Here is a 16,448-nt window from a genome sequence, read left to right on the forward strand (position 1 = left end):
AAGCATTTGGACAATGCTCTCAGATACACAGGAGGTTTTTTTGTGTAGTCCTTTGGGGACCCAGGACTTGAACTCAATGATCTTTGTGGGTCCCATCCAACTCAGGATATTCTATGATTCAATGTTCCTTCATGCTTTCTGCCTTTCATTTTTCATTTTTTTTTCACTATTTTCTTCTTGCATTCTGTTCTGTACAATAACTTAAACTGAAGTGGTGTATTTTAATGTACCTTTCAGTTTAGTGTGTAGAGTACTCTTCTAGCAGATGAAAGACCTGTGAGTCACCTTAGACTTAGAACTTTTGAGAACTTTCACATCTCATGAGCAAGTGCTAACGATGCCCTAATTGCTCCAAATTGTTACAGGCACGAGATTATCCTGGTCTTGATGGCTGGCCAGGAAGCAAGTGGTGAAGTTCTCATCCTAAGTGATTGCCCAAGCTCTTTTAGGAGGTCCCTGACAAAACATTAATGAATTTTCAAAATAACCTGGAACCCTGAAACTGTAACATGATCTTTCTCTTTGTAGCTGGATTGATAATGATAGGAACCTGCCTTAATACATGTAGTTCATGTAAGTGCTAGTGCTCTATTTTGGCACATAGCATTTCATATTTTTCCTCATTCTATGGGACTTTTTTCTGCATATTTGTTTTAAGACAGGAGATTTTGCATATCTGAAGATCTTCAGTGCATGATAACATAGTTTGTCTTGAGTGAAGGGATTCTTGTCCCTGGGCAGTGTTGGTTTAGGTCCCGATCTTGCAATATGAAGTTGGATTGATTTAAGCTGATCCAATGCCTTGAGGTTGGTCTTGTACTGAAAGAAAGGGAGCACAATGCTAGATGATGGACCATCAAGCTCCATATATTTCTGTATCTTTCCCTAGTTGCCCAGTTTATATGTCTTCATATCCCATGCACATCTATCAACGGTCTATATTTACCACCTGTGTTAACTTGACATTTTTTTTTTAGTAAAAATTTTACTTATTTCAGAGTTTTCCAAAGAAGTGAAGAAAAATGAGATACCTGACACTTCCACTATTAAAACAAAGTTGTTTTTTTCTCTTATGTTTCAGACACAGATATTAAGGAACTGGAGGATGTTTTTGGACTCAACGGACAAGTAGAACATAAGCTGAACTTCATCAAAAAGAATGTATCAAAAGATATAAAGCTGGTACTGATCGCTCATTCTATTGGTTGCTACATCACACTGGAGATGATGAAACGAGCATCAGAACTTCAGGTACATCGACATTACAGAATGGGAGTTGTATTATTAGCAAAGCAGAGCACATGCTTAGACTATGGGTGACTCCATACCTTTCCTATGAAAGTTATATTTTGCTGTAAATAAGCTTTTAATCCTAGTTCTTACTAAAATGAAATAAAAACATTAATGACTAAGCCTAATAAAATATAATTAAGTATTTTGCTGTAAAATAAAGGTCTTATTTTTAATTTGGACCTCTAAATGCCCATGTAATATATAAATGATTAGTAATGGTGATAAATATCTTTAGGACTTGTCTTTTCATCTTTAAATAATTTATAAACTGGTACTAGATACCTGGTAATTACATTATGTTACTACACCAAAAATGAAGACGGGTTATGATTTTAATAGTAGCTTCTTACCTCAAGGCAAGCAGATTGCTAATTCTAGATGGGGAAATGTATGGAAGAGAATAATAATACAAATTGTAATGAGTACTGCTATAAAGTACTTTGTTTTTAAAATTGAATACATATGCAAATATTACTGCTTCTGCAGCTCAGCCTTGGTTTGTGTAACTTGACAAGAACAGGAGGTGTTACTGCCTGTTCTTGTCATTGTGTATCTAAACACTTTTCTTTGTCACTGTGAAGCAGTTGCGAGGTAAAGGCAGGACATAGTTCTCACAGCTCGCAGATAGCGAACTGTTAGTGCTCAGCAATAACTCGCTTTCCTAGTGGATAACGAATGAAGAATACTGAATTTATTTGTATTTAAGTGTTCGCTCTTGCTAAATCATTACCTCTTCCTTTACATCATACGCTCTTCAGTGGAATGAAGTGCAGTGTTAATGTACAGTCGGTATTTAATATATGCGTGAGTAGGTTCTTCCACTTCTTCATAACCACGCCATAAGCACGTCTAACTTTTTTTTTTCCTTTAAAGAAAACAGCAACTAAAAAAGTGAAACATGAGGTTAACCTTATAGATTTCCCCAAGCGTATTTCACTTAGTGATTATAAACATGCTTTTCTGGGGGGGGAGAACTTTTATTACTGTCTTTTCTTTTCAAGAGGGAGTGTTCTAGAAAATATCATATGCAGTAATTTGTCCAAAAATATCAACTTTTCTTTGGTCAACATCTGTCCAGTCCTTATGACACAAAGGGTTTTATCTGGTTTCAATTAAACTATGAATTGTTGAGCAATTTTTTTACACCTGACCCACTGGATATTGGCAGCTTGATATTTATCAATGTTTCAAAGCTTAGGTGTCTTTGGGACACACTTAGACTGCATGGTGCACTGTGTGTGTAAAGTTAATATATGACAAGCTACATTTAAGATGCATTTAACAATAGAAAATATTTGTGTAAGCCAGAGTGTTGTGCAACCTTTGTCCCTTTGCCAAAAATAAGTTAACTGTTAGGTTTTATAACATATGAAGTGTGATAATAAGAAACTTGTGTTTCCATCTCTCCCTTTATTTTTACTGGAATATTTGATTCCCACAAGATTTTGTGCACATATGTGTATTTTAGTAGCTAGATCATTTGATTTTATTTTTGTGTAGTTCTTATGTGATATTCTTTTATTATATGAGTTTTGGTTTTGGTCTTAAATTCTCTGCTTCTAAAAACCTTTGATTGCTTACAGTTTATTATTCTGAGCTAGAGGTTAATGTGTTGTATTTGGTGTTCAAATAACTCAGTAAACGTTTGTATTTGGAACGTACATTTAGCAGGCTTGATGTTGGTTACCCAGTTTAAATAATATCCTTTGATAATCCAGCCAAACGTAGACTAGATTTTCCCTCTCCTGTGCAATGATGAGGGAACCTGATGAGCTTAAGCTAGCAGGCATGAAAAGGATGAAGTATTGCCTCCTCTTCTGTCCTTCTTGGTGGCTCTTCAGCTGTCATTTTTGAATGGGGCCCCTGTGCTGTGCAGGTTAATGGGGTATTGTTATTTTTTTAAGTTTTCCTTGCTATGTTTCTATGAAATAGTACTTTCTTTTATTAAAAGAGAGTTTAAACAGGAATTGCCAATTTACCCCTGGGATAAATTTGATTTTGGAGCCCAGCCCCAGTTTCCTTTTGACTCTCAGGGCAGCTTCTGTTAATGGTTTCTTCAGGAGCCTCCTTAACTTAAAGTTATTGTCTCAGATAAATGCTGTTAATTAAGCCTAATTAGTAGAAAAGTGCAACACAGGTTACATCTGTGCTTGTAACTAAATGGAGCTGCTGCATGGTTTGAGCACTGGGAAACAGCCAGCTCTGCTGTGCCCCTCTCGGACCATGCCCTAGGAGACTTTTGGCCCTGAGCAGCCAGCAACTCGCAGGGCACCCTGGCACGGGTCTGGGCCTGAGAGAATACTGGGACCATTCCCAGTAGTTAGCTTGGATGCAAACAGACTGTTTTTAGGTGGGGGGAGTTCAGCCATGTCGTGACGGACCATCCCATGCCATCCTGTTCAGTCTCAGGAGCAGGGAATAGCTCCTGGTTGTTTTATTTGCTGGTATACACGGAACCATGGACACTTCTCTGTTACCATGGTGGGCATCAAATCTTTGAAGATTCAGCTCTTTGTGGAAAATGGATCATCCAGAGTTTTTCAGGCTTTTCTAAATTTTTCTGACAGGGAAGGAAAAGTGTTTATCATCCTTACTCTTTGGAGATGGAAAAATGCAATAATGTACTCTGCAAGTTATTTGATATTTGGTCTTAACCTTATAATCTTCTTCATTCAGATAGCAGAACTGAAAAGTGAAACTGACTGACAAAATGATTTTCTCAGTTGTTGAAGCTTGAGCCTAACTCATAAATACTCTACATCCTCCAGGCATTCTCTTCTAAAATACAAATCCTTACTTTGACTGTTTCCTTCTGCTTTGCTGACGACACTACTGTTTCCTAAAGTATTCACTTTGTTAATTTAATCAAAAGATTGACACATTTCCTTGCTAATGAAATTCATTCTGTTACAGCATTCGTCTTCCATTAGGGATGATGCTATTGAAATGCCAGCATCTTTGTGGTAGCGAATTAACACTTAATAATAAATGAAACCATCATACAATGTAAACATTGCTCTTCCTTTAAAACTCACTGAAAAGAAAGTGTTTAAGCCCTCTGAGAATGTGTCAGTTTAAGCAAATAAAATTTCTGAAATACATTATTCAAAACCATTCTTTGCTGCTATGTCTCAGTGATGCCAAAGAATATTGGGAATTGCTAGGACTTGGCTGATCTTATAAATAATAGCTAACAACACATCACGGAATCGCAAAATGGCTGAGGTTGGAAGGGGCCTCTGGGTCCGTCTGGTCTCACCCCTGCTCCAGCAGGGCCAGCCAGAGCAGGTTAAAGTTTTGCACTACTGAATTGCCTATATATCCCATCTGTGCATTTTCTGCCCGCTTACCCAGTTACTAATTCATATAAATATGTTTTTCTCACCCATTATTGATATTATCAGTGAGATCTAATGACCTCAATGGAAAGCATTTTGTTGGAGCATTATTGAATATAGGTATTTTAGGTGATACTCCTATATGTGCCTGGTAGCTTTATTTCTTTCTTTTTCAAAATATTTATATAAAAAAGAGATGGCGCTGTTATCTATAAAACATTATTGTTGTAACTTCTGATGTTACAAAAAGTTAGAAACATATTTTATCGTTATTTTTAAAATTTAGCTTATACTGGACTAGTTCTTCTGTTCATTCCAAAGTTGAACGCACTGTTAGCAATTGGGTCTTTTATTAGCCTCTGTGCTCCCCTAGATCGCACCTTTAGTTTGACATATGTAGTCCTCATTTTCTGGTCTCATGCCTGAACCAAAAGGCCGTGTCCCATCTGTTGTGAGCAGCTTGCTTGGAAACATGGATGGCCTACAGGTACACAACAGAATGGCAGATGTCATGACTCTGTTAGCTTTTTTTCCCCCCTTTTGTCTAGAAGTCTGCTTCTTCCCAATTACCTGCAGCCCTATGTAACACATCTTAGTGGGAGAAGACATCATGTAACCCTTCTGATAGCGACATTGAAAAAGAAACTAAATTTCAGAAACAGTCTTCTCTTTGCCATCTCTTAGCCAGGGATTTATTTTTTTTTTCAGCACGTGAGAAATTATCTGTACATTTTTTAAAAGTTTGTTTTAAAAGAAGCTTTATTAAAACAGTGAAAAATGGCAATGAAAGAAGATAGTTTGCATTGCACTGTATATTTGTATGCTACATAAAATGCAATAATTATTCACTTACAGAAGAAAGGAAAGAAAATATATAGACTAATGTAAAAAAATCTTCATATTGACTCTCTCTCTCAACATGCGAACATCCGTCCTTAAAAAATATTTTTCAGTAAGATGGAACAGGAAGTTTAAAGCAAAAAATATGATTCTGAACTGTCTTTTTCTGAAACAGCTTAATCTGTTTTCAATATACATTAAGATAGTGGTTTTTAATGTGTTCTAGGTTCATTCTGGACAAATGTGTTCACACATGGAGCTATTCTGGACTATTTCCATATTTTAATATCCTTTACTCATGCTTACTATATACCAAGTCTCTTGGTCAACATCAATTCTGTAAGCTATCAAAGCTTTTCCAGAGATTATTGGCAGAGATCATCTTTTTGAAATACAGTTTCCTGAAGACGGAAGCTACGAGTAGGTGTCTTATTTTTCTCCTTGCTAGAGCTTTTGGTTGTCCCGAGCTGAGCCAGACAGGGAGAGAATTTTATTTTGCCACTATTGATGAGTGCATATTTTGCCATCATAGCAAAAGAGATCACACTTGCTTGTTCAGATGTTTTTGTGTGATGAGAGCAGTTACATATGGGGAGGGAGGAAGGAATATGTAAATTGTTTGTAATGGTTCAAAATCTCGTCTGGACAAATAGGAGATTCTCTCACCCCTACATCTTTCTGCCTCAAATAGAATTAAAATTTCTTTTATCTCTGGTTAACACGTAGCTCCTTTCTGTTGAAGTATTTGGAAAGCTCCCCCTAACTTCAGTGAAAGCAGGATTAGGCCATGACAGAGAGAAACATGTCAGAATTCCTCTGCTAAGAGATTTATTATGATACAAAATTCAGTCCAGCGACCCGTTAAGATAATAATTTAGTTTCAGTTGTGTTGAAAGCTTGATTATGAATTTGGGAAGCACTTTCATAATGACAGGAAAGAAAAAAGTCACCATGATTTTGAACACTGGTATTTCTACAAGAAAACAAAATTCTTTAGTATAGAATTACTGGAAATCCACAGGGACTGTGAGATTAAAAGAGGGAGATTTATTAACAGTGCGGGAACTGCTAGAGCTATTAACAGTGCAGGAACTGCTAAACACATCTGACCTTTGAGATAATAAGAGAATCTTTTCAGCAGCATGAATGGATGAAGGAAAGACTGAATTAAGGCAATGCCATTTGTTCAATTTCTGTTTCACTGAGATTAGAACCTATATATGTAAATATAAGACTGGTAATGCTATCATGACAGAAAATATCTCTGAAGGGACACTAATTCAGCAGATTCTGAAGTGCTTAGAAGTTATAGTGAGTTTTGGAAATAGAAGGAAAATGAAAACCTAAAAGCGGACAAGTTAAACAGGGATACAAATTTTGATGACATCTTTGAAGGTTTTATTTAACATAGCTGCATCAAGTTCAAATGTTGATTATTTAAATTACATGTCAGTACTTTTTAACAAAGTTAGTATGTGTAGCTGTTGTCTAGGCAAATTCACTTCTTATGATCTGGCTCACAGTTACGAAGTTTAAAACATGCTTAATGAATAAATGCATTTTTACCACCTTTAATACTCTCTTGCAAAAGTAACTTTATCTCAAAGTGAGGCTTCATAAAACAGAAAATTAGCAAGAAGTCTCTTGAAGAGATGTTGTCTTCTCTCACACAGAGGATTATGCTTTGTAGGCCTGTGTGCCAGTGTGTGGTGTCACCAGCAGCACAGCAGAAACATGAAGAAATGTCCTTGGTTTGTACAGCTTTCTTTTGACTTGTCCTGGCTGAGAACTGTTCACTCTTAGTTCCTTAATGGATTGCAGTGATAGGTGAGATATGGATATGTAATTGCGTCTAGCAGTAGGGATCATGATCTGAAGAAACTCTATTTTTATATGAATTTTATGTGACTTGCAGGCTGAAATGATGAAGTGCAGAAAGCATAAAAAAGTAAAATGGGTAAAAGAGTAACCAAATTACAATGACAATACTGACAAAATTAATATGCAGGAAGAAAATACGTGGCTGTACTTAGCAGACCTCACAAGTAAATAGTTACACGTTTCAAATAAATACACATCTTTTGAAGAGAGCTGCACATTTCTAGGCCATAATGGAAAACTATACCGAGTCTGATATATATATTACTTTTCCTTCAGTATCCATTCCAGATAAATGAGCTGTATGTTAAAAAAAATAAGCAAACAGCACTGGCTGATATATACCCATCTTCATCCACCTTTAAGTGTTGAGTGAGTAAAAAAATGATGGAGACATTGCACAGATTTAATCATGAATCTACGTTCAGCTGCCTTCAGTGAGATATGTGTTAATTTAACTTTATGGATGTCTTCAGTTGGTCACTGAATTGGACTGTTTCTGTAACATATATATATATTTGGCACTTCTCTATCAGTTCTTGATAGATAGCAAGCCTTTGGGAGCATATGCAAGGAAACACAGGTGGTCTGAGCCAGCAATTAGACTAAAATATGCTTTAGTTGACAATGTACACATTGCAGAGGCTGCATAATCTACCTTGCAACAGATGACAAAGTTTGGAGGAGTATATTCTTTCAGTGAGGCCTCAGGCAATATCATTAAATCTACTGGAATAGCCAGTAAAGCAAGCAATATGAACTTGGTGCATATGCTAACATTATGCAGCCCTGTTTTATGGAAACCTGACGAAATAAATAAGATACTGTATCTTTGAAGTATCAAGGGAGTTTCTAGAAAAAATCTTGATAGATTTAAAAAAAAGGCAAAAAAGGAAAACAATCTTCATATGAAAACCTAAGACAAATATAAAACCTTCTCTTTTTTGGGTGGGGGGTTGGAAATCAAAGAGCAATGAGCGGGTGAGTCCATTGCAAAGAAAAACTCGTTAGAGAGATACTGACTTTCGACTGAAACAATGAAAAGCCCACCAGCCTGAATTTAAAAGCTTGACAAAACTTCAGGACCCCATCAGTGAAAGGCTGATAACTGTGTAATGGGGTTGAGTGTCAGCTCACCCAGGAGACCAAGAGCAACCATTATTTTCACTGGCTTGATGACAGACTGTAATCCTAAAGGTCCCAGTCATATTCTTTTCTACCTCTCCCCGCCAAAAAAAAGCTTTAAAAAATGTAAACTGGAAGAAAATGGAGCAATCAACAGGCAGACAGGATTTGTTGTGTAACTCTCACTGGAAGCCTTTGTTGTGCCTAGGAACCAGCAGCATGGAGATTGCCACATGCTATGGATGTTGGCCTGTAATGGCTCTTCCCTTCACAAACAATCCACTTCTCAGTTTAGAGGGTAAAAGAATGTGAATACCAAAAATTTAGGAAACTTAAAGTGTAAGGAGGAATAAAATGTGGTGCATCTAAAGATGTAAAAATACCCTAGGGCAAATTAAAAAAAGGAGTCAAAGCTTTTGTGTTTTCCTTTCACCAGGGAGAGATATACATCTTTCCCCACACTAATAATACCATTTTTGTCAGGAAAAATTGGCTTCAAAGCCAAAGCAGCATGATCTATCCATTATCAGCAAGTAACTAAACCTATCAGGAACTGAAATGTGATCAACAACTTGAACATAGTCTTCTGTCGTGCTCTGAAGATACCTGAACATTACTGCATTCTGTCTGCCTGGTTTTCTGTTTTCTGCTTTCATGTCGTAAGCACAGAAATAAGCTGTTATTCATACATTGGGTAATCTATTGCACGTGGTACCAACTTCTGATTCTGACATTGACCAAATATGTCGTGGTTAACAGTGGGTAACTCCCCATTATCTAACAATCTGCCTAACTATCCACTTCCCTCTAAAATGAGATGACAGGGCTTATGCTTTAAAGTTGTTAAAAAAAAATAAAAATACAAAGATTTATTGTTTCATTTATGCCAAAAAAGTTGGTCAGAGACTTTCAAAAACAAAAAGCATTTCCTTTTTAGCTAGTCCCACACTTGGTTGCTGTTTCTGGGCTTGTCCTCTGTGACTGTTTCCAGAGAGAATTATTGAGTAACTCCATATACCTGCTTCTGAAGAAATTTCCAAGTTTTTGTCTTTTAATTTTGCAGAAACCTTGTGGACGTGGCACTTAGGAATATGGTTTAGTGGTGGACATGGTAGTGTTAGGATGGTGGTTGGACTTGATGACATTCAGGGTCTTTTCCAACCTAAATGACTCTGTGATTCTACGATTGTATGTTCAGCTTTTTAATCCATTCTCTCTACTATTATCTGAATTTTTTATTTTTCTCTTCTTCAAAGAGGGAAATGCTGAAAGTCTGAGTTGTATCCCCAGTCTCTCAAATAGAGCAGGAGTATTCTTCCCTCTCAGTCTTCAGTAATTCTGCTTAGCCATGCAGCTCCTTGCAGTGGGCCTGAGACCAACAGGCTGCCCATGCTCCTGACGGAAATTCAGTATTGCTCACTATAAGGTACGAACACCTCAAAAAAGTAGAAGACATTTCCACAGGGCTCTACTTGGTACATCTGCTCTGTCTGCAATCTAGACTTGTTCTTGACTATAGCTGTAGAGGTAGCAAGCAAGAAATATTCAACGCTGAGAAATCAAGTGACCAAGATACCGTGATAAAAGTCTGGATGTTTTGGCAACACAAACCCTTAGGATTAGAAACGTGTAGAACTTTTAGAGTTTCATGTTATGAAGTATCACCTGTTGTACTATGCCACTTTTCAAGATCTTCTGTGTCTTAGCTGTTGATATCTTAACCTCTAAACTGAATCATGGAGTATACCAAAAAAGCATGAATGGAAGTTTAGATTAGGCGTATGGTGCTTGTCAGCCTACTTGGCCAAAGCTCATGCCTGATGTTTTGGTCCAAAGAAAGCTTTTTGAAATTAACCTCGCAGTGATTTGGTTGTTTTATTTTGCTCACTAATGTATTCTGCCATATTTCTGTTACACTGTGTTAGCACACCATAGCTCATCTCACATTAACCACAAATGGAAGCCGTAGTTCATCATGCTGTCAACACCTGGAAGTGGGCAGTTGAGGCCTGGATTTGCCTGGCTGAGTTCAGTATTGGACCAAAAGGTGTAAACATAGAAACTCAGTTTAGAAAACAAAAGGATTAAAGATTGCAACGTGGCTGTCTAAGGACAGAAAAAAGTGGATCTACACCAAACAAAACTGATGGATAAATCCACTCATTTTTGTATCTACTGAATATAGACCAAAGACTACACACTGACAGTTTGTCCTATGTGATTACTAAATGCCTCATGTAAAACAGAAATACGGCTACTAAAAAGATGAGGTATAAAGTGGTAGTTAGAGCTCAATTTTGGTTTCAAGGAGAGCATTTAGACATATATATGTCATTCATTCTTAATTCTGCCTTGTATATATTCTGAAGACAAATAATGCATTTCTGAGCAATGCTGACCATACCTCATATGCTTTTTGAGTGGGTAAAGCAGGTAGGTATCACTTGCTCGGTCCTGGAACTTTATAGGAAATACTAGAATATGCGTAGTTCAGCACTTTTCTTAATCAGGAAGATTTACAGTCCAGAAATCTTCAAGATCAAATGAGACCGGTAAATAGTAGAGTGATAATAAAAAGCACAAATATGAATTTAATTAAAATTGATTTCTGGTACAATGAAAATAGAGGTCTGACAAAATCAGTGGCAGTACATCTGTCAGAATGTAATTACCTAGTCTAGTCTGTGAACACAAGTTTCTTTTTAACATAGATCACATTTTTAAGAGCGAGGATTCAGAGTCAATAATAACATTGCTTTAAGATTAGCTTGTTTAGACCATAAGCCTGTGATAAGAAGTCTATAAGAAAAAGGGAAAAACAAGGTCTCAGGACTTTCTGAGGGAAAATATATTTTGTTCATAATATTCACAAAAAATTACAACTTCTGCCACTGTCCTTAGTGTATTTGCTTTACTGCTCAGTTGAATATGGAAACAATGTGATGACTAAGATTTTTGTCTGTGATGTTTCAAAGTAGGGAAGCGTAAGTAATAATTTTAATTTGAAGAGACTTGAATTTTTTTATTAGCGTGTTTATATCATTGCTAATAAAACATCTGATTTCTTTTCAGATGTATGTAGTCAGAATTCAAATACACCTATAAAAATTATTTTTTCTTGGAAGTTAAAAGATACTAAAGTAGCCAAATGTAAAAACAGAAAAGGACTAAAAATAAACTGAAAACCAGAATCTGTGATCATTCATCAAGAATCCAAAATAAAACATGAAAATGAAGAGGAAATGAAGTACTAAAAATAAAAAGATGGCTAGAATGGTGAATAGCACAACAGGATTTATTAAGTACAGTGGATTTTTACACGTTTGTTCATAAAATCTTGTTATTTTGAATCTCTGAAAATTTGGATTCATATCTTAATAACTAAGTTAAATGATTCTGTAAAAGTCAGGGAATCATAAACACAGCAAGAAGTGAATTTCAGAAACAATTAGTATTTATAGCAAAAGTTTTCAAAAGAGGTCTTCAAAAGAACCCTTTTGAAAGCTAGGTTTCCTAAAGGACTTGTTAAGCTGGGTGGTAAGATCTTTTACAATTCTGGCTGTAGATGTGCATGCATAGTACTTGAAAATCTGAGTCCTCATCTTTGGAGAGTTGGACCAAACAATCAAAACTCAGTATCAAGATATGTTGCGCAGAGTTTGAATCTGTTTTGGTTTTGTACTGCATTTAGTATTCTTTTAAAGAAGACAATCAAGCTAGAAATCAGTACTTTAATTTACTTTATTTGATTTAAAATTGAGTAGAGAATGGGGAAAAACAGTCAATTAGGGCATTAAGAAATCATCCATGAAAGGAACATGTAAAAGGACTTTGTGGAGTTTTTTAACACAGACTTCACAAACATGCGGTTAAGGTGTGAGTATGGCCAGTAACTCTAATAACCAATATTTATGCCTAGAAAATATATATTAAACTGCAATTTCTCCTACAATCCCGAGCTCTTAACAAGGAAGTTGAACTGCTTCATCAACCCTTGCACTTCATTGTATGTGACACAGTTATTCAAGCCATTGAGAGCTTGGCTTGGCTCTCCCACTTAGAAGAGGATGCTTAGAATGGACAGTGTGGTAATTAAAAATATTTTCTACTGTGCCATATTCTTAAGTTGTTCATTCTCCGTGGTTTACAGTGAAGTTTAGGTATTAAAGCCTTGAGCGGAAAAACACGTTCCTCTGCTTTAGCTTTTATATTGAGAATGGTGCATCCTGTTTGAAGAGTGTAGACCAGGTGTGAAAGGCATTGCAGACACAAACTGGGTGAAAAACAACTTAGAGTGCACGTTCACTGCATTTAGGAAATTTCTAATATAATATTGAATTAAGTTCAGATAAAGACTGGATAATTTAGTTTTGTTATTTTGTTTGCTTTTCTTGTCTTTTTAGTATTTCTTTTATTGTTGATAATTTTAGGGGAATTTTTGCCATTGCCAAGATGGATCTTTTCATATAGCTGAGGATGTGTCTACTGACTGTTACACCTATGTTTAGAGAACTGAATCAAGCCCTAGATTTCTCCTCAAGAATCACCCTCTGTGCTCTTTTGAATGAGGTTATCTTCAGAATTAAGTGTAATAGAAGTCCAATTCCTTTTCCATTTATTTCAGTCTATAAATATTTGAAATCCTTGATTTCTATTGTTTGGATACAATGCTATTTAACCGTGACATTAAAAAAAAAAAAAAAAAGGAATTTGCCCTTTTGTGTGGAATTCAGTGTTAAATATACATTTAAGTGGAAATCCAGAAACCACAAATGTATTTAATAAACTTGTTACCTTTGGAGTCCCATAAGAAAGTTCAATTAATGTTAATGAAAATATGCTTCTAATAACTTCGTTACAACATTTCTAGTCACTGGAAAATTGTAAGAACACTCTGCTCCATTTCAAATTCCAAAACGAAGCATAATTTTGTGTAAGAAGTAGAATTCACCAAGTCCTAATTGTTCTTGAAAACATTAGAGTGAATTTCTGCTTCTCTGTTTTTAAAAAGCATTATGACTACTGTAAGTGTATTTTACTGAAATTAAAAGTACAAAAACACAGGTCTGAATAAATACAATTTGAATTATGACCTTTAATGGCAGGTAGTGGAGTTCAGTCTTTTTAACTGGCACTGGCAATTGAAGGATACTCTCAACATTCCCTTTTTGTTGTTTTTTCAAAGACCTTTTTTACCTGATGACCAGTTTTATTTGCATGATAAATTGGATGTGGTGTGTTTGCTCTTTTAGCAGATTCTTGCCCTTATTCCATTCATCATCATAATTAAGACTGCAGCAATCTGTAGCATTGCACAGGAAGGAAGTTTGTATATTTCCCTTATTATTTAAAATGCTTACAGTTCTGGGAAAGTCAATGGAAGGATGGAAAAACAAGCTGACTGGGAGATTTCCTCACTCCCTCCTCTCTCTTCGTTTCCTGATACCTTGGCAAGACATGGGGGTGCGAGTTCTATCTTGAACCTCCAATATATACCTAGTTTCTTTTCTTCCATTCACAAAAATACAAAGCAGAAGGTTGGGCTTTCTGTTTTGTTTCTTATAGTTCCTGTCTCACTTCTGTTTTTCACTGGTTTAGCTAGTCAGGACTTGGTCTGCTCTTCTTACTCCCCAGTACATCATAAAATAAGCAACTTAAAGATGGTTAAAATGATAAGGGGCCGAACTCCTTCCAGTATTAAATCTTACCTTGTTTTTCCTTGTCCCTCTAGTAATCCTTCTGGCCAAGCAGGACTACAGGCTTGAGTTGACAGGATGCCTTCTGAGGCCTGACTTCAGGGAGTGGTGATGTACACCCCTTCAGTGTTGGAAGTGGAGTATTAAAAATAGAAGTCCAAGGATGTCGAGGCACAGTTGGAAAGTCATGGCCTTCCATTCTCATCAGCAAAATGAGATTATAGTTTTAAGGCTGGTTTCTCATTTACCTTGTTCAGCCACTTTTCCTTAAATGCATTGTCATTGAGATTTATTAGTAGGTATGGGTATACACTGATGGCTGTGAGAACTGTTGGTTCAAGACAGAGGAGAATCTGATTCTTAATACCTTCTTTGTGTTGAGCCATCTCTTCATTGCACACTTTAAGGTTCATCAGAAGTGGTAAGTTTCCCAGGTCATATTTGTAAGGATCACATTTACTGGTCCATGTACTGTAAGGGTACCTGCAGATGCAATGCAGTGGTCTCATGGGAGTGCTACACTGAAAAATAATCCCACCCTGTACTTCCAACATGAAAATGGAAAGAATTTCTCCTGGAAAGTGGCAGCTGCACTCCGACATTCATGTAATGGGAGCAACTGAAAGCTTTATGGTGTGTAACTGTGACACTGCATTCCAACATAAGCTTCTCCCTGCCCTTCTTCCAACCAATAAACTATTCTTCCTCTCTCTTCACTCTCACCCCTCCTAATCTTCTTCTGTTTATATGCTTTAATCATAATAGCAACAAATCCATCCCTGCTGGTATTATCACACCGTTGCAAATTTTGGCTGTCTCCTTTGGCACTTCCCTTGTAGATGGAATGATACTGCCCACTTTGATGGGGCTTAATTCTCAATGTAAAATACTGCTATGTCAATGAATATTTTCTCTATTAAACTATTTTCTGTCCAACAATAAGATACAGCTTTTTGGGAGAACAGTTTTCTCATTATTACCTTAACCCATAAAAAGGCTTTTTCTCTTTTTCTTTTTCTTTTTCTTTTTCTTTTTCTTTTTCTTTTTCTTTTTCTTTTTCTTTTTCTTTTTCTTTTTCTTTTTCTTTTTCTTTTTCTTTTTCTTTTCTTTTTCTTTTTCTTTTCTTTTTCTTTTTCTTTTCTTTTTCTTTTTCTTTTTCTTTTTCTTTTTCTTTTTCTTTTTCTTTTTCTTTTTCTTTTTCTTTTTCTTTTTCTTTTTCTTTTTCTTTTTCTTTTTCTTTTTCTTTTTCTTTTTCTTTCTTTTTCTTTTTCTTTTTCTTTTTCTTTTTCTTTTTCTTTTTCTTTTTCTTTTTCTTTTTCTTTTTCTTTTTCTTTTTCTCTTTCTTTTTCTCTTTCTTTTTCTTTTTCTTTTTCTTTTTCTCTTTCTTTTTCTTTTTCTCTTTCTCTTTCTCTTTCTTTTTCTCTTTCTTTTTCTTTTTCTCTTTCTCTTTCTCTTTCTTTTTCTCTTTCTCTTTCTCTTTCTTTTTCTTTTTCTTTTTCTCTTTCTTTTTCTTTTTCTCTTTCTTTTTCTTTTCTTTTTCTCTTTCTTTTTCTTTTTCTCTTTTTCTTTTTCTCTTTCTTTTTCTTTTTCTTTTTCTTTTTCTTTCTTTTTCTTTTTTTCTTTCTCTTTCTTTTTCCTTTTCTTTTTCTCTTTCTTTCTCTCTTTCTTTTCCTTCTTCTTTTTTTTTTCTTTTGTTTTTGCCTTTGCTTTTCTTCTTTTTTGCTTTTTCCTCTTCTTCTTTTTTTTTAATATTTTGGGCAAGTCTTCAGTTACCCAAATATTTGTAGTTCAGTGTATTCATTTGCATTTCAGCTCTGAGAGACATGTAAATGTAATAAACAGTCTGTGTATTTGATATATTTAATATTTTGAATAATTTGCAAATAGGTCAGTATGTAGAGCTGACCTGTTGAGAAGTGGTTTGTAGTGTTTGTAGAGAACACTTCAGAGTTCTTGTCTTTTGTATGTTTAGCAGAATTCTGGACTTTGGCTGGGAAAATGCTGGGAGTACTTTGTATTGGAAAATATTTCAAGTAATGTGAAACAACAGATCATATTTTCTTGTGACATGACCCACTTGTAAGATGAAGTATGGATGGTCCCTCTCCTGCCGTCATTAAAAAGGTTTCAGCAGTGGAAGGCCGGTGTTAGAGAAGATACCAACAACCTTTTGAGAGAGGAACCTGCAACCAAGAAAACAAGATACAACTGAAAGCTTATTGGTTTAAAATAGAATTGTCAAAAGTCTCAAATTACTTCTCAATCCAAGAAGATATTC

At 35.6% G+C, this 16,448-nt stretch overlaps 1 protein-coding gene across 2 annotated transcripts in view; it reads left to right on the forward strand.

Annotated features, from left to right (window-relative positions):
- LDAH (lipid droplet associated hydrolase) overlaps positions 1-16,448 on the forward strand; it is a 119,554-nt gene that overhangs the window by 52,210 nt on the left and 50,896 nt on the right. For both annotated transcript variants that reach the window (XM_083830551.1, XM_083830552.1), the window contains one exon: positions 1,082-1,251. In XM_083830551.1, the coding sequence (XP_083686677.1) occupies positions 1,082-1,251 (170 nt within the window). The remainder of the gene's footprint in view (positions 1-1,081; positions 1,252-16,448) is intronic.

Source organism: Anser anser (genome assembly GCF_964211835.1).
Source record: "Anser anser genome assembly, chromosome: 3".
Taxonomy (NCBI): domain Eukaryota; kingdom Metazoa; phylum Chordata; class Aves; order Anseriformes; family Anatidae; genus Anser; species Anser anser.